The sequence below is a fragment of the Epinephelus fuscoguttatus genome, linkage group LG7 (assembly GCF_011397635.1).
Source record: "Epinephelus fuscoguttatus linkage group LG7, E.fuscoguttatus.final_Chr_v1".
Lineage (NCBI taxonomy): Eukaryota > Metazoa > Chordata > Actinopteri > Perciformes > Serranidae > Epinephelus > Epinephelus fuscoguttatus.
In genome coordinates, this window is record NC_064758.1 from 17,778,349 (window position 1) to 17,791,623 (window position 13,275).

At 41.0% G+C, this 13,275-nt stretch overlaps 2 protein-coding genes across 2 annotated transcripts; both read right to left on the bottom strand.

The window, feature by feature from the left end:
- Window positions 1–1,275: 1,275 nt before the first annotated feature.
- On the bottom strand, window positions 1,276–8,774 carry bpifcl (BPI fold containing family C, like). The gene is made up of 16 exons (XM_049581590.1): window positions 8,620–8,774; window positions 8,349–8,461; window positions 8,085–8,199; window positions 7,838–7,969; window positions 6,725–6,880; window positions 6,574–6,637; window positions 6,389–6,449; window positions 6,121–6,212; window positions 5,423–5,599; window positions 5,279–5,338; window positions 3,527–3,694; window positions 3,267–3,334; window positions 3,142–3,184; window positions 2,978–3,038; window positions 2,556–2,632; window positions 1,276–1,802 (listed from the first exon to the last, which is right to left on the bottom strand). Exons 2-16 carry the CDS (start codon window positions 8,446–8,448, stop codon window positions 1,743–1,745), a joined length of 1,434 nt encoding a protein of 477 aa, XP_049437547.1. The 5' UTR covers window positions 8,449–8,461; window positions 8,620–8,774; the 3' UTR covers window positions 1,276–1,742.
- A 534-nt stretch (window positions 8,775–9,308) lies between these two features.
- On the bottom strand, window positions 9,309–12,951 carry LOC125891957 (vesicular inhibitory amino acid transporter-like). Its single transcript, XM_049581588.1, has 2 exons — window positions 12,157–12,951; window positions 9,309–11,342 (listed from the first exon to the last, which is right to left on the bottom strand). Exons 1-2 carry the CDS (start codon window positions 12,538–12,540, stop codon window positions 10,155–10,157), a joined length of 1,572 nt encoding a protein of 523 aa, XP_049437545.1. The 5' UTR covers window positions 12,541–12,951; the 3' UTR covers window positions 9,309–10,154.
- Between the last annotated feature and the right edge of the window lie 324 nt (window positions 12,952–13,275).

Sequence of the window (13,275 nt, forward strand, 5' to 3'; positions counted from 1 at the left end):
TGTGGTCATCATTTTTTGTTGTAAAACGTCTCATCTTTCACCTAAACTCTGCAGGTGTATTCTCCCAGACCAAAAAGACACAATCAACCTGTCCAGTGTACAAAAAGGTGTTATGTCCAGTCTGAGGCATTTATTTAATGTTGCTCAACTTTGCAGAACTAGAAAGGGTTAACCATTTTGTCAAAACTCTTAAAGTCTAACTGCACTGAAAACCATGTTTTCTCTTCTCAAAACTGATTCTTTCCACCAAAATGGAAACACACAGCCATCATATAAATATCCCTAACAGACCATCAATTAAACACTGGTGTGATAAACTGAAGACTCTGCCATCAAAATACTGTTTAGATATGTTTTGGCGTCATGAGGCCAAACTACATATTCAGATTTATAAACCAGTGTAGTAACTGTTTCCTTTTTCAAAGTTTAGGGTTTATTGGTCCCAAAAAAGGCTGCAAATTTATGGCACATGCAGTACAAAGACTGTTGCCATATAAACATATAACCCAGCTTCACAGATTCACACTATAAAAGTTGAGAATGCAACATTGTTAGGTTCTGAGATTACGCAAATGTTACCTACTTTGGCAAAACTTAAAAAAGAACTGCAATAATAAGTAAAATGAGAAACATTACAGTGACAGAATACGACTGTAAGACTGTCCCCTGGAGCTGTAAGGGTGAAATCAGGGCACAAATTAAAAGTAACAGGGCCTTCTTCTTCTTGTTCTCTCTCAAAGGACTGTTTCACCAGTTGACTTTGAACAGGTGAGATGTGAGTGAGACCTATTGGTAATTAGGATGTGGCATTTTAAGGCCAGTGTTCTCCGGCCGAGCAAGGCGTGCTGAATTATGCAGTATGTGTTAGAGTTTTTGCAAAAGCGTGACATACAATATCTTCTGGAGTGAAAACAATAGAATAGTGCTTAGAGTTTAGCAGTCTGAAGTCCTGTTGTTGATACAAGATCTTCAAGCTCCCAGAATTATGTGCATAGTTTCATTTTTTGTGAATATGCAGTGGAGAAAAACTGTACATTGGTTCTTCAGGAAAATGTTAAATCCTTGCACCCTCCATTATTAAGCACATTTCTAGAGATGATGTTAGGGACATATATATGGACATATATATTTTTAATTTAGTGCCCTCTGGTGGTAGTACAAGCAATGGCACAGTGGCACACAGCATGCTGTAAAAAAAATCAGAATTGACCATTCATACAAAATAAACTGTCATCAGAAAAATTTTACAGACGAAATAATAACACAAAAATCATATAACATAGTGACTTTGAAATCAAATCACTCCCTTTTTTCTTTATTAGTGGAAAAATATGTATATAAAATGTAAAAAAAAAAAAAAAGTTCTCATGACAATATGATTTTCAATCCCTTTTTTTTCTATCAATGAATCAGTCAGAGTGCAGTATCAAAAATGAGTAACAAAGTTATTGTGTAAAAAAGATCCAATTTCAGGCTGAGCACCACTTTATAAGTATTTACAAAGATAAACCGAAGGCTCAACATTGATTTGAAATGAAGGCTGTATATGTGTACATTTTGATTGTGTACTGTAGCAAGGGGTGTTAATCATTTACAGTCCAGAGTCCAGACAGATGTAGTTGTACCTCTTAAACACACAGTAGTGCCTTTGTCATGTGCTGTCAGATGTAGACAAATCCAGTTTGTTTACTGGTTTAAAGCTGAAGAATCTGAACTGAGATGAGAGCATCCATGTTTGCCTGTCAGTTGAAGCTTCTGTCTGTTAGCGACACCTGAGCATCTGAGGAGATGGCTATAAAGCCCTGTTAGAAATAAAGACAATGGTCAGTCTGACAAGAATTTCTGCTCCTAATTATAGTTTTTTCTGAATGCTTACACACTAACACAATGACTCTTGAAGCACTGTCTCTGAAATCATTAATCCTCGTAGCCACTGCATTTACAAAGTGTGCCAAACTGAATGACTTTCTCAGCATTTCACTCAGTGTCTAATTTTATAACACACTTTTGCTTGAAGAAAGGTATTCGCACATCTAACTGTCTCAGATGCAAATGCGTTGGAAAATGTCACTTGAGTTTTTGAACAGAAAATCCCTCACACTGCTCTTAACGTTTCGGTCCTTCTGGACCTTTGCCAAGAGTGTTCAACACCATTATTTCCAACATTGAGCTTAAACAGAAACTGCCTCACCTATTTCCCAGGTGTGCACAGGTGTGAGGAAATTAACCAGCTGTGGGTGTTTTTTCAATAATTGACAACAGCCTGTGTGGCCTGTGCATTGCTACACTCTTTGTTTCCTCATTTACACATTTGAAAACATTGGTTGGTGCTTCTTGTGCTTATTCAAATGATGGGTTTAAAGAGTTTGCAAGAGTTGTGTGCTTTTGCAAAAGATGTATAATGTTTTGTGGTGGATTTGTGGTTAGTGTGTTTTGCAAAAGTAGCCTATAGTTTGAAAGATAGTGACTTAGCAATCAGAAAAAAATCATGTAAAATGTCTTCCAAAGTCAAACATGAACCTAACATTAATGAGTAATCTTTTATTAACACTGACCTCTTCCATCTCCAGAACTGTGTTGACCAGCTCTGCGTGTCTCGTTCTGGGTAAAACAACACCTTTGCCAAGTTCCACTGAAACAGACAGTGCATTATACATTATTTTAAATATGTTGGATCAGTACTGTATTTTATAATAAAAGAAAAATGCATTGTATCCCTCTGTGTTTCTCTAGAGTACATTGATGGAGATAATAAAAAAGGTAATACTGAACATTATAAACATTTAGTTGCTATTTATTACAAACAAAACGTCCACGTTAAACTTCCAAACAGTGGAAAAATTAAACAAGCCTATACACTGCCAATCTGTGTCCAAATGTCTTCGAGCAAAGCAGACAGACAAAAATGTGCTATGCTACAATCTTTAATCTCACATACTCAGAGAACTGAACCCAGAAACATGTGATTCTGACTCACCGTTCACTTTTGCCAAGACTACCTTCATTCCCATCATCGTCAACTCTTCCAAGGAATCGATCTGCAAAGAGAAACACACAGTATGATTCGTTACTCTCGCTGTTTTGCATACATGAGGCTGCCTGTGACTACGACATAATGTAATGTTGTTATGTGTCATATACCTTAACGGTTCCCACTTCACTCGACACCAGCGTCAGTGTGAAACTGTTTGAGAGAAAGAGATATCATTACTTTAAGTTTGATTTCGTGAGCTCAGGTGTTTGTTTTAAAACATGGTGATGCTCACTTGTCCTGTGCCATGGAGCCCTTCAGTATTCCATCAGCAATGAACACTTTACCGCTGAATGTAAAGTCCTCAAAGACAGAGAAAAAAAAAAAGAAATTTAGGCACAAATGTAAGGCCAAACTGGGCAGCCACAAGGTGTGAATGTACACATAATATTCACTGTACAACCACTGTTGAAATAAAGCACAAAAAAGAAAAAGTGAAGAGCAAAAAGCTACATGCACTTGTATATCAATGGGCTAGAAAACAACAGTACTCACAGCATTGAGTTTGAACAGTGGGATCTGGGTACCATTTGGCTGGATGGCAGAAGCCTTAAGAGCAGCCTGAAAGCCCAGTTTAACAACACCAGGCTGGAAGGAAAACAGCGGCATCTCTCTGGCATAAATCTGCAGATTCATCAGCAGACCTGGAAACATTTTGGGAAGCTGCAGAGAAAAAAAACCTTAATTCTATAATATTTTCACAACTCGAACAACACATTTTCATGAACAGAACAGAGCAAATGTGTGAACAGTTGAGATTCTACTTTAGAAAGTTTAAAATGGACACATAGCCTACTGTATTTTAACTTTCTACATGGCTATAATGTCACATTTGTGTCAGAGCTGTTTGTTTACTTGGCTCAACTCCTGTTAGTGTGAATATATGAAGCCTGGTGAGTGCAGTTTACAGTAATCTCACAGCTATTTCTCCTCTTTATTCAGTGAAACAATTAGTCAATTAACCAATTAATCAGCTGACATAATATAAATCAGCAGCACTTTTCAATATCGATTCATTGTTTGAGTAATTTATTTGTCAAAAATGCCAAATATTAAACTGCTTTCAGCTTTTTAAATGTGAGGATTTACACTATATGGATCCCATAACTTATCTGTGCCTCTGCTGAGCCAATAAGACGGTAGGTAGGGTATGGGTGAGTTGGGGGAATTTCCAAAGACTTTCTGTTTATACCATTCAATGAGTTCACATGAGCCCCTTTGTATTAATCTTGAATATGAAACTGTTGTGTTTTGGCCGAGGTTGCTTCGGGCAGCAGGATGATAAAGATGCGGCTCAGGTCAGAACAAAAACAACTCAACAAATTTTTGACTGCTCATGGAAGCCAAACTACAGCTATTTTTGAAGAAGTTTAAGGTAGAAATGGGTTAACAAACTTGTCTACGCGTTGCTTCTCAAAATAGCATTCAAAAATATAACTAATAAAACCCAGTTGAGGTGTTTAGATATAGGCTTCATAATGTTTATGGTGTTTTTTAATTATTTTAATATGTAAATTGTTTGTAATGTCTTTTTTCTCTTTTTAACAATAAAAAGTCAAGATATAATATTCAGTCCCAAGAAACAGGAGAAAGTCAATTCCAAGGTCAGGATTGAAAATGTATCATAACTATGTTTTATGATTAGATACTGTAAGTTTGCTGCAGCTATTTGAAGTGATATGCAACCTATATTGTCTTCAGGGTTTGGAACATTCCCATGCATCCTCCTGCTGACAGCTCTTTGACCAAAGCTGGCTACTTGAGTATTAATGGTCTATAAATGCTGTTTTAATGAGTAGGATGTTCTTGATGGCTTTGGCATCAGTAATCTGATTGAACGTTGATATCATAAATATAGTGTAATGCAGATTCAAGCAAACAGCCAGTGACATGTAAAATCATACTTATTAAAGAAGTATTCATTTAACACATTTACCCACAGTGGAAGCCACATTTTAAGAAAGAAAACTGAGCTGATGAAGTTACTGTATTATATCTCCTGTTCTAGGTGCTTGGTGACTAAATGTAAATTATAAGCTGTGCCTTCGCACCAATTGCTGAACCACAGTGCCATCATGTAGCCCTGTTCCTCCCAAGCAATTTTAGACAAGAGCTCTTGTTCAATGCTGATTTATGTGGATGTCAGATCTGTGTCACTGGGTGCAGTCTGACATGAAGCTATTCATACAGTGAGTCAATAAAACTCTTTAGCGATGCCAAGTGTAAACCTGATACAGATACACTTACCTCAGGAATGAAAGGCCCCATTGCGCTGGTATTTAGGTGCAAGGGGATGTATGGAGGTATCTGAGATGATAAAACAACATCTCTTAACCACACACATAGTTTAGGGCAGAAAGTGATGAATGCATTAGTTTAGGGGGCACTTACCATGCTGTCATTGATGAGGGCCTGAAGGAGTCCAGCTGAGTAGAGTCCATATGAGGCAGAGTTCAGAGTGAAGTCAGACAGGCCCACTGACAACATGTAGCCTGGCGGCTGAGGCACAGTGAAAGGCTGGGCCTTAAATGGAGGCTCTGCATGAGTTCTGATGTTGTAGAACTCTCCCTTTAAATAAAGACACGGAAATGATCCAGTGATCACTCTTTTAAAAATGTCTTTTGCCAGAGTGTGTTGGACATATTCAGATGGGTAACAAATTAAAGAAACTTGAAAGCGATCGGTGAAGAAGCATTTACTTCCACAAGGGACAACAGGGCTGACTGAATGATAAACTGTTAATAGTACAAAAATGATGCATATTACATGCTTTGGCCATCATCAACCCAGCTGTACACCTATGAGAGATTTCAGAGCAATAAGTGAGACAGTGGTCTTCAGCACCATGCATGCAAGAGCAACACAGTGCTTTTCAAACTTGCTGGGATGCAGCCAATGTGCTATAGCTCCCCTAAACACCTCTTCTTCTCCTAGTCTAGCAATTAGCTGTTACAGCTCCGAACAATTTGTCATTCTCACTAAGTCAGCATGTTTTGGTCATCTTTAGGTCAAACGTTATTATGTTTATATATGATGTGGCCAAAAGTCAGGGGACTTCCAAAATATGAAAATAGATTGTGTGTATTCACCTTAAGACCGAGATTCATACTTGCAGCATCAATGATGGGTGTGCCAGTGAGAGGAAGGTCAAAAGCAAAGATGTCATCCACATCAAAGGAAACTGATAAGAGTAGGAATCATTTATAGATTGAATTATATAGTTATAGGTTAGAATTCCTTACTGTTATTTTACTTTTGTCTTAAAGTAAAGTAACATTTGGACTATATAACTGCTAGGGCCTGTACATTTTACAAAATATATTAGGGTCTAAATGAGGATGTAGCCTGATGCAATACCTCTCATGGCCTGTAGATGGTACTCCAAGGTTGAAATATATTCCTCCACCCAAGGGCAGATCTGTGGAGGACATAACAAGGCAAATGTCTTGTCTGGTCTGTACATTAGGTTTCACCTGAGCTTTATCTGAGCATGGACAGAGCCTCCACTGACATATGTGACAGAAACATAGAGAACCACTCACGTTGCCCTGTATTTTATACTTGATACGCCCCTTGAAATGCTCCACTAAAGGCTGGAAGAGCCAACTGTTGACAAATAAAAATACAGTGTTGATATGCTGACATCAGTATCATCCTCTCCTGGTCTCTCTACATCCCTCTGTTCTACTGTACCTGGCTCCACCGTGAAACTGTATGTTCACATCTCCAACCTGAGCATCACAGCTAACACTGGTGACAGACAGATGGCCGTCAGGGTCTTTGCCCAGTTCCACCACAGAGGTCACATCCATATTAAATATAGCCATGTCGAATGATCCTCCATCGTGTCTGAAAACACACAGTACAAACAAAGTCAGCGCTGGCATATCAGCCTGCAAACAATTCAAGAATTATTGACTACATAATAAGAGATAAGATAAAAGTCAGACTAAAATGCCGATTGAAGAGCATGCATAACTCTGTAGTCCATAGACTTTGTCACTTTGTATGATTTCATGTGAACTTTATGTTAGAACAACTAATAATATCCTCAGTTGGCTGTTACTTTGACATTCACCATGGTTACTGGGTGGACAACAGTTTTAGTGGCCTGATGGCACTGGGTGAAAGAACAGGAAGTCACCAGAATCACTGGTTTTACTAACTTTATGCCACTTTCTAAGATGCATGTATTCTTATCACACCACTTAGCACTGTCTACATTGTTAACTACACTTAACTGATCTAACTGACACAGTTTAATTCAGGATAACATGTCAAGTTCTGGTTTAAATACAGTAAAAGTATTATTATAATTTTTCAACAGTGAAGAAAGTGTAGCATAAGTGAACAAGTGGGTTTCTCGGCTGTGCAAGACCATAGTTCCACACAAGAGTTCAGGGGAAACAACACAGCATGACATTTTAAAACAGACACTTCCTTTTCTAATCAACCTGAGATGAACTGAGAACACATAAGGCTGTGCTGAATCTTAATATCACTTCCTCATTTAGCCTCTATATGTAAATTTCTCTGCTGACATTTCAAGCTGAAATATGTAACATGCAGTGAGATGATTACATTTATATTTAATGTAATATTTAATAATATTATTAAATATTATGTAATATTATATTTAATCACTTTTAAGGATAATCAGATTACCTCTGCTGCTCCAAAGATTTGGTTATTGCTCAAAAGGGAAACCTGAGAAATGTCACTCCAAACCCTGACTGAACAGCTGGGGGGTTACTGACTTGATGGACAAGGAGCTTACGTGTCGGGCAGAGATCAGAGATCACTCACATTATGCCATAGTGTGTCATCCAACTGCCGCTAAGTGCAACACTGAGGCCTGGGATGGACGTCTTGAATCCTGTGGTGTTCTGATAGAACTGAACAGATGGCTCCGGAAAGTCACACTTTGTTATGGTGGTGCTAGAGCACATGGGGAGAGCAAAGACAGATGTAGATAGGTGTGAGGATGATCTGAGTGATGTAAAAAAAAAAGGTAAAAGACATCTATATCCAGGACTGTCAAATATAATCCTACCCTGTCAGTGTGTAGTCTACGCTGCCAAGGATGCCAATGCTGAATTCCCCGCTGATGTCAGGGAGACTGACAACGTCCAACTTCTCCTGAATCCATCCTGCACCTACATGTTTTCCTAGGATGAACAGCACACATGTATAAAGCTTTAAAGTTTCATGTGTAACTTTGTTGGGTTCTTTATGGTCTAAAACCATATGAAGCAATTATTTTTTGTGCCAATAAACTTAACAACTGAGTGAATAACACCATCACACACTGCCTTACCGTACTGGAGTCCTTTGTTAGTCAGGATGACTTGTATTGCAGGATTTTGTGCACAGGTTAAAGAGATGAGCGTGAGCACAACTAACACGGGTGGAAGCATTTTCCTGGGTCCCCTGTGGTGCAAGCAATGTACCAAGTACAAAATCTGAGCATGAGTGTAGCCACGAAACTGCACAGGCAAAGACTACTGAGACTTTTACATTTTACTGTGAAACATAAAATCAAACATATTATTCTCAATAAAGTTGCTGTAGTGTTGTGTGTAGCATACCTGAATTACTGCAGGATGAAGTTTGTTTGTGTAGTTTCTGAACAAGCGTCTTCACACTCTCTCTGCCGTTGATCCCCCTACTGTAGCATTGCTTTCTTTTACTGAGAAGTGAAACTAAGTGACATCTGACTATAGCCTCAGGCAGGCGTGGTGTGGGCTTGGGTGTGTGAAGAACAGGAAGGCAGGTTGATGTAAATCCACTTCATCAGATAAGCTACCAGTATTTTGAACAACATCCTCAAGCTCAGAAGAAAGGCCTGCCATGGTATGTACAATGAAGTGAAAATTAAAGCTTCTGTTCTGTTGACTTTTACATTCTGGTCTCTCTCTCGTTGCAGGTGTATTTGGAGATGCCAAGCTGACAGCAATCGTATCATTAATATCAACAATGCCAGGTTTTCTCTCTGTCTGCTATGTGCTATTTTGGAGGCTCTGCACTGTGTCCACAACTATTTAAATAAGCAAATGTAGCTGCGTGCCATTTGACAGGCAGCATTGTAGTCTGCAACCTACAGTCTTGTCTTCGAAAGATCACATTTCTGTTTTAAGAAAGGGGAAGCTTAATAATTAGCATTTTAAAGAGGAAGCTCGACAGAGGCCAAGGGAGTGAATAGAAAACAGAAAGCAAAATCAGCAAGACTTTTGAGCCGACCCTGGCTACATTTCAAGAAAACATTAGAATCACCAGCCATAAAATATTTGATTTATTTGTCTCTTAATTCAACAAATACTCTTTGTCTCACACACCATGATTAGTTCCATTAAATCACAATTAACAATTTCAATAGGAGAAGAGAATATTATCAGACAGACATTGTTTTTTTCATATAACACAATTAGGACCCACTTGCTTGCACTTTGAATTCACTTCATCCAGTATGACACTTGAAACACCAAGAAAACAAACGAGCCAACGAGGACTACTATAGGCATAAGATGGAAAATAAATCACACTGAAACTGAAATAAATAAATAAATAATTTTGTTTAAACAACTACACATAAGTTATTCATGGTTTATTATAATCCACAGAGCACCATCTGATCTGATGGGTGCCTTTGTCTTACATTTTCTCCGATGTGGGATTTATGATATATCTAGCAGCTCAAAAACCAATAATAACATATTCACTCCATTGTTTTTCACATATTTCATTCCCCAGATATAAACACGTACACACTCACAGTTAAGACCCATGGCGGACATTTTCACTGGATCTTTGACAACTCTTTGCATGAAGATTGATAACCTGGACAGGCTTCTTAATGCCCGCACATTTGTTCCTCTGTCCAGTTGATGATCAAACATGTTTTCTGGAATGAGTAGACTACTTTACACTATGATTGAAGAGTTTATTATTGCACATTATCACGAAGGCAAAATAAAAAGATGTACATTTCACACAAATTATCCTCCTCATGAGCTTCTTTGTCAAGTGGTTAACGTGATGTTTTGATAAGGTCTGCGTTATGACAACCTGCCGGAGTGCGGCATTTTAGGACATCTCCATTCGATAAAGGTCATCTCTGAAGCTCTCAGTCATGGATATTGTATTTGAACGCCTCTATGAGCCCCTCGATTGAGTGAATGAAGCCAGATATGGCGCATATGCCGCCAATAACAAAAATGGCAACGTCGAAGAAGACGTGGTGCCACAGGAGATTCCTCCACTGCAGCTTCAGGTGGAAGAGGCTTGGCAGGAGGAAGCACAGGCCAGCGCCAGTGAGGCTCCCAGTTAAACCCATAAGGAGGGCGAAATGGGGGACAAAGACGGCCATAAGCAGGGTGAAGACTACCAGGGCAATTCGGAGGCCCAGACCCCATGATTTCAACTGCCCACCAGGGCCGTAGCAGTCAGGGAAGAGGGCTCTCCCACCATCCTGGAACAAGGATTTCTCCAGAACCTCGACTGCAGCAAAGAATGGCAGTGGGTAAGATAACAGCGCCTTGGCAACGAGGAAGATGTTCACCACAGCCCGGATGGTTGAAGGCAGGTTATCTGTAATGACCTCTTTAGTGGCATCTGCCCAAGTCAAGTAGGCCACCAGGGCAAAGAGGCCCTTGAGGACGCAAGCTGCGATGTGAGTCCACTCCATCATGCAGTGGAACTCGCTGGGCTTCTGCATGTTTCCCTCCAGGGAGGGGAGGAAGATCTGGGAGGTGTAGCTGAACACGATGATGCCAATTGAAATGGGGAATTTCTTCACGTCGATATAAAACTTGACCTTGTCCCAGGCCCAGTCGCGTGCCCTGGAGAGGCAGTAGGCAATCACGAGGACGTTGATGACGAAGTGCGCCAGAGTGCAGAGCAAGCTGAACTTGGACACGGCCTTGAGGTTCTTCAGGAACGCGCAAGGCAGCAGCGCCACCGTGGCCACCACTGACCAAGCTTTCTGGGAGACGGGAAACCCCGGGAAACTGTTGTACATCAGGTTGCCGCTGACCACAACGTAAAGAATACAGGTCATGACCAGCTCGATGATCTGAGCCACGTTCACAACGTGCCCGCCCAGCGCTGGGAAGCGGGGCGCGCAGCAGGCATTGGCGATGTCCACGTAGGAGTCCCTCACGCGCACTTTTATGCCATCCTCGTTGTCCTCGTACAGACACGCGATGAGGATTTTTCCCGTGTAACAGCACACCACAGCCGCGAAGATAATGAGGAAGAGACCGAGGTAGCCACCGTGGAGGATGGCGTACGGCAGGCCGAGGACGAACATGCCCTGCGGACAGAGAGGCGCAGTTGAGTGGTAATGGACGAGGCCCACATCGCAGTGACAGGCCGAGCCAGCCCAGGCATGCAATAACCTGCTCACACAGCGCACATCTTACATAATAACACTGAAACAAATCTAAAATAATTAAAAAATAAAACAATAAAAAGATATTTTTGTGCATTCACATAACAGTGCAACGTAGAAACATTTTATTTATCAAAGCTGATTCAATCCAATGTCGATTAACAATTATTTTCTCATTCACCGCGCCCTTGAAAAACAGGCCTTTCTTCTGCGTAGGCTACAGGCTGCATCGAATTAAAGCATTAAAGGAAAATTTAAAAACGACTTTTCTAATTTCAGTTGATCACAATTTCAATTTGATGGAGACGCAGATAAGCACGTGGGTGCCATTCAGCCTCAGGGCTATCAAAGTCACACAGGCCCTGCCTGCAGCTCCACTGATAAAAAGATTTGAATAAATAAATCCTAAATCCCTTTGCTGCGATGAATTCACTCACACGCCATGGATTAAACTTTAAATTGGAGCCTGAATTAAATTATGATAACAGTAATTTGAAATCCATTTAAAGCTCAATTTATTTTTCGTCAATATTGATCATATTGCTTTATTTAAATGTTGGATTGTTTAGAAATATGCGCAACTCAAGAGTAGGCCTATTCCAAATAAAATCTTAAAATATAAATCTCATAATGTGATAATCCTCAAGGTGACTTTTGGTCCAGTTGCAGGCCTGATCCATGCAGCCCTTGGTGTGTTTGCATGCACTCATGCAAAGTAAAAGTAATCACAGTGTACCTGAATGGCATTGGTGACGTTCCAGCCAGCTTCCCATGACGTGATTTTTGGCTTGTCCTCATCCAGCGAGCCTCCTGTCTTTAGGGACGAGGGCCTCCGACCGGTGCCGTCCCTCTGGTAGTGGCTGTCTCCCTCCAGCTCCCCCTCACCCTCCATGTGTCCCCCTTCTTCCTCCTCTCCCTGAAGGACATCCATTTGCATCCCTTGCCTGTAGTCATAATCCAAGTCGTCGCATTCGGCGAAACCCAAACCTTCCTCGTCCGTGGCGGCCTGGAAGCCCAGCCGGGCAAACACCCCGCTGACCTTGGCCTGAGATTTGTTGGACACCGTGTGGGCCGCGTTGGTCAGCTTGTTGGTGAGCTTGTGTCGTATTAGATGAGCCATCTTTACCCGAATAAAATGCGTTCTTCAAATGAAAATGGTATTACCGAGCAAAAAAGCAGAGAGGCAGGAGCATGCAGGGTATTATTCGCTTTTTTTAAACTGCGACTGTAAGGTCATGCCTGTTGCCTCTTTGATGTCGTCGCAAATTAAGCTATCCAGCCCTCTAACGGCTGCCTCACCGTCTCACCCAAACCGTTAAAAATTCCTCAGCCGCTTCTCTTGGTTTGCTCATCCATATTACTCCCTCAGAAACAACTCCTTGGCGTCCGCCTCAACGAGAAAACGCCTCAGACAGAGACAGAAACGAGAAAATGTCCTCATTTGTCGTTTAAAATAGACAATTTAGCATTTTTTGTCAGTTGGAGGTCCTGATGGTGACAGCGCGAGCGCTGGAATCTCTGACTGCATCACCCGGAGAGAGGAGGGAGAGCGCGAGGGGCGTGCACGTGTCCGCATAGAGTGCCGGTGTAACAGCTCGCGCACAGCGGAACTGTCACGATGGCAGAGAGAGGGAGGGAGATACTTTAATTCACCGGCACAGTGGTCACGAGGATAAAACGGTCAGGTCATTTGAAGGCAGCGGTGTTACAGAATCGCTAGTGACATAATGTATGAATGAAAAGATCAAACATTTCACCTGCTTTCATGAAGCCTGTCAACAGGTCGACGGGAACGTGCAAGGGGCGTCGTGCATGTAGGCTACGCTGAGTAGATATTTAACAAAACCCCTGCATC

Coding starts and splice junctions, on each gene's coding strand:
- bpifcl (XM_049581590.1), bottom strand. CDS start 8,448: ATGCTTCCACCCGTGTTAGTTGTGCTCACGCTCATCTCTTTAACCTGT. Junction 7,970..8,084: donor GTAGACTACACACTGACAGG/GTAGGATTATAT, acceptor CATGTGCTCTAG/CACCACCATAACAAAGTGTG. Junction 6,638..6,724: donor CAGTTTCACGGTGGAGCCAG/GTACAGTAGAAC, acceptor ATTTGTCAACAG/TTGGCTCTTCCAGCCTTTAG.
- LOC125891957 (XM_049581588.1), bottom strand. CDS start 12,540: ATGGCTCATCTAATACGACACAAGCTCACCAACAAGCTGACCAACGCG. Junction 11,343..12,156: donor ACGTCACCAATGCCATTCAG/GTACACTGTGAT, acceptor CTCTGTCCGCAG/GGCATGTTCGTCCTCGGCCT.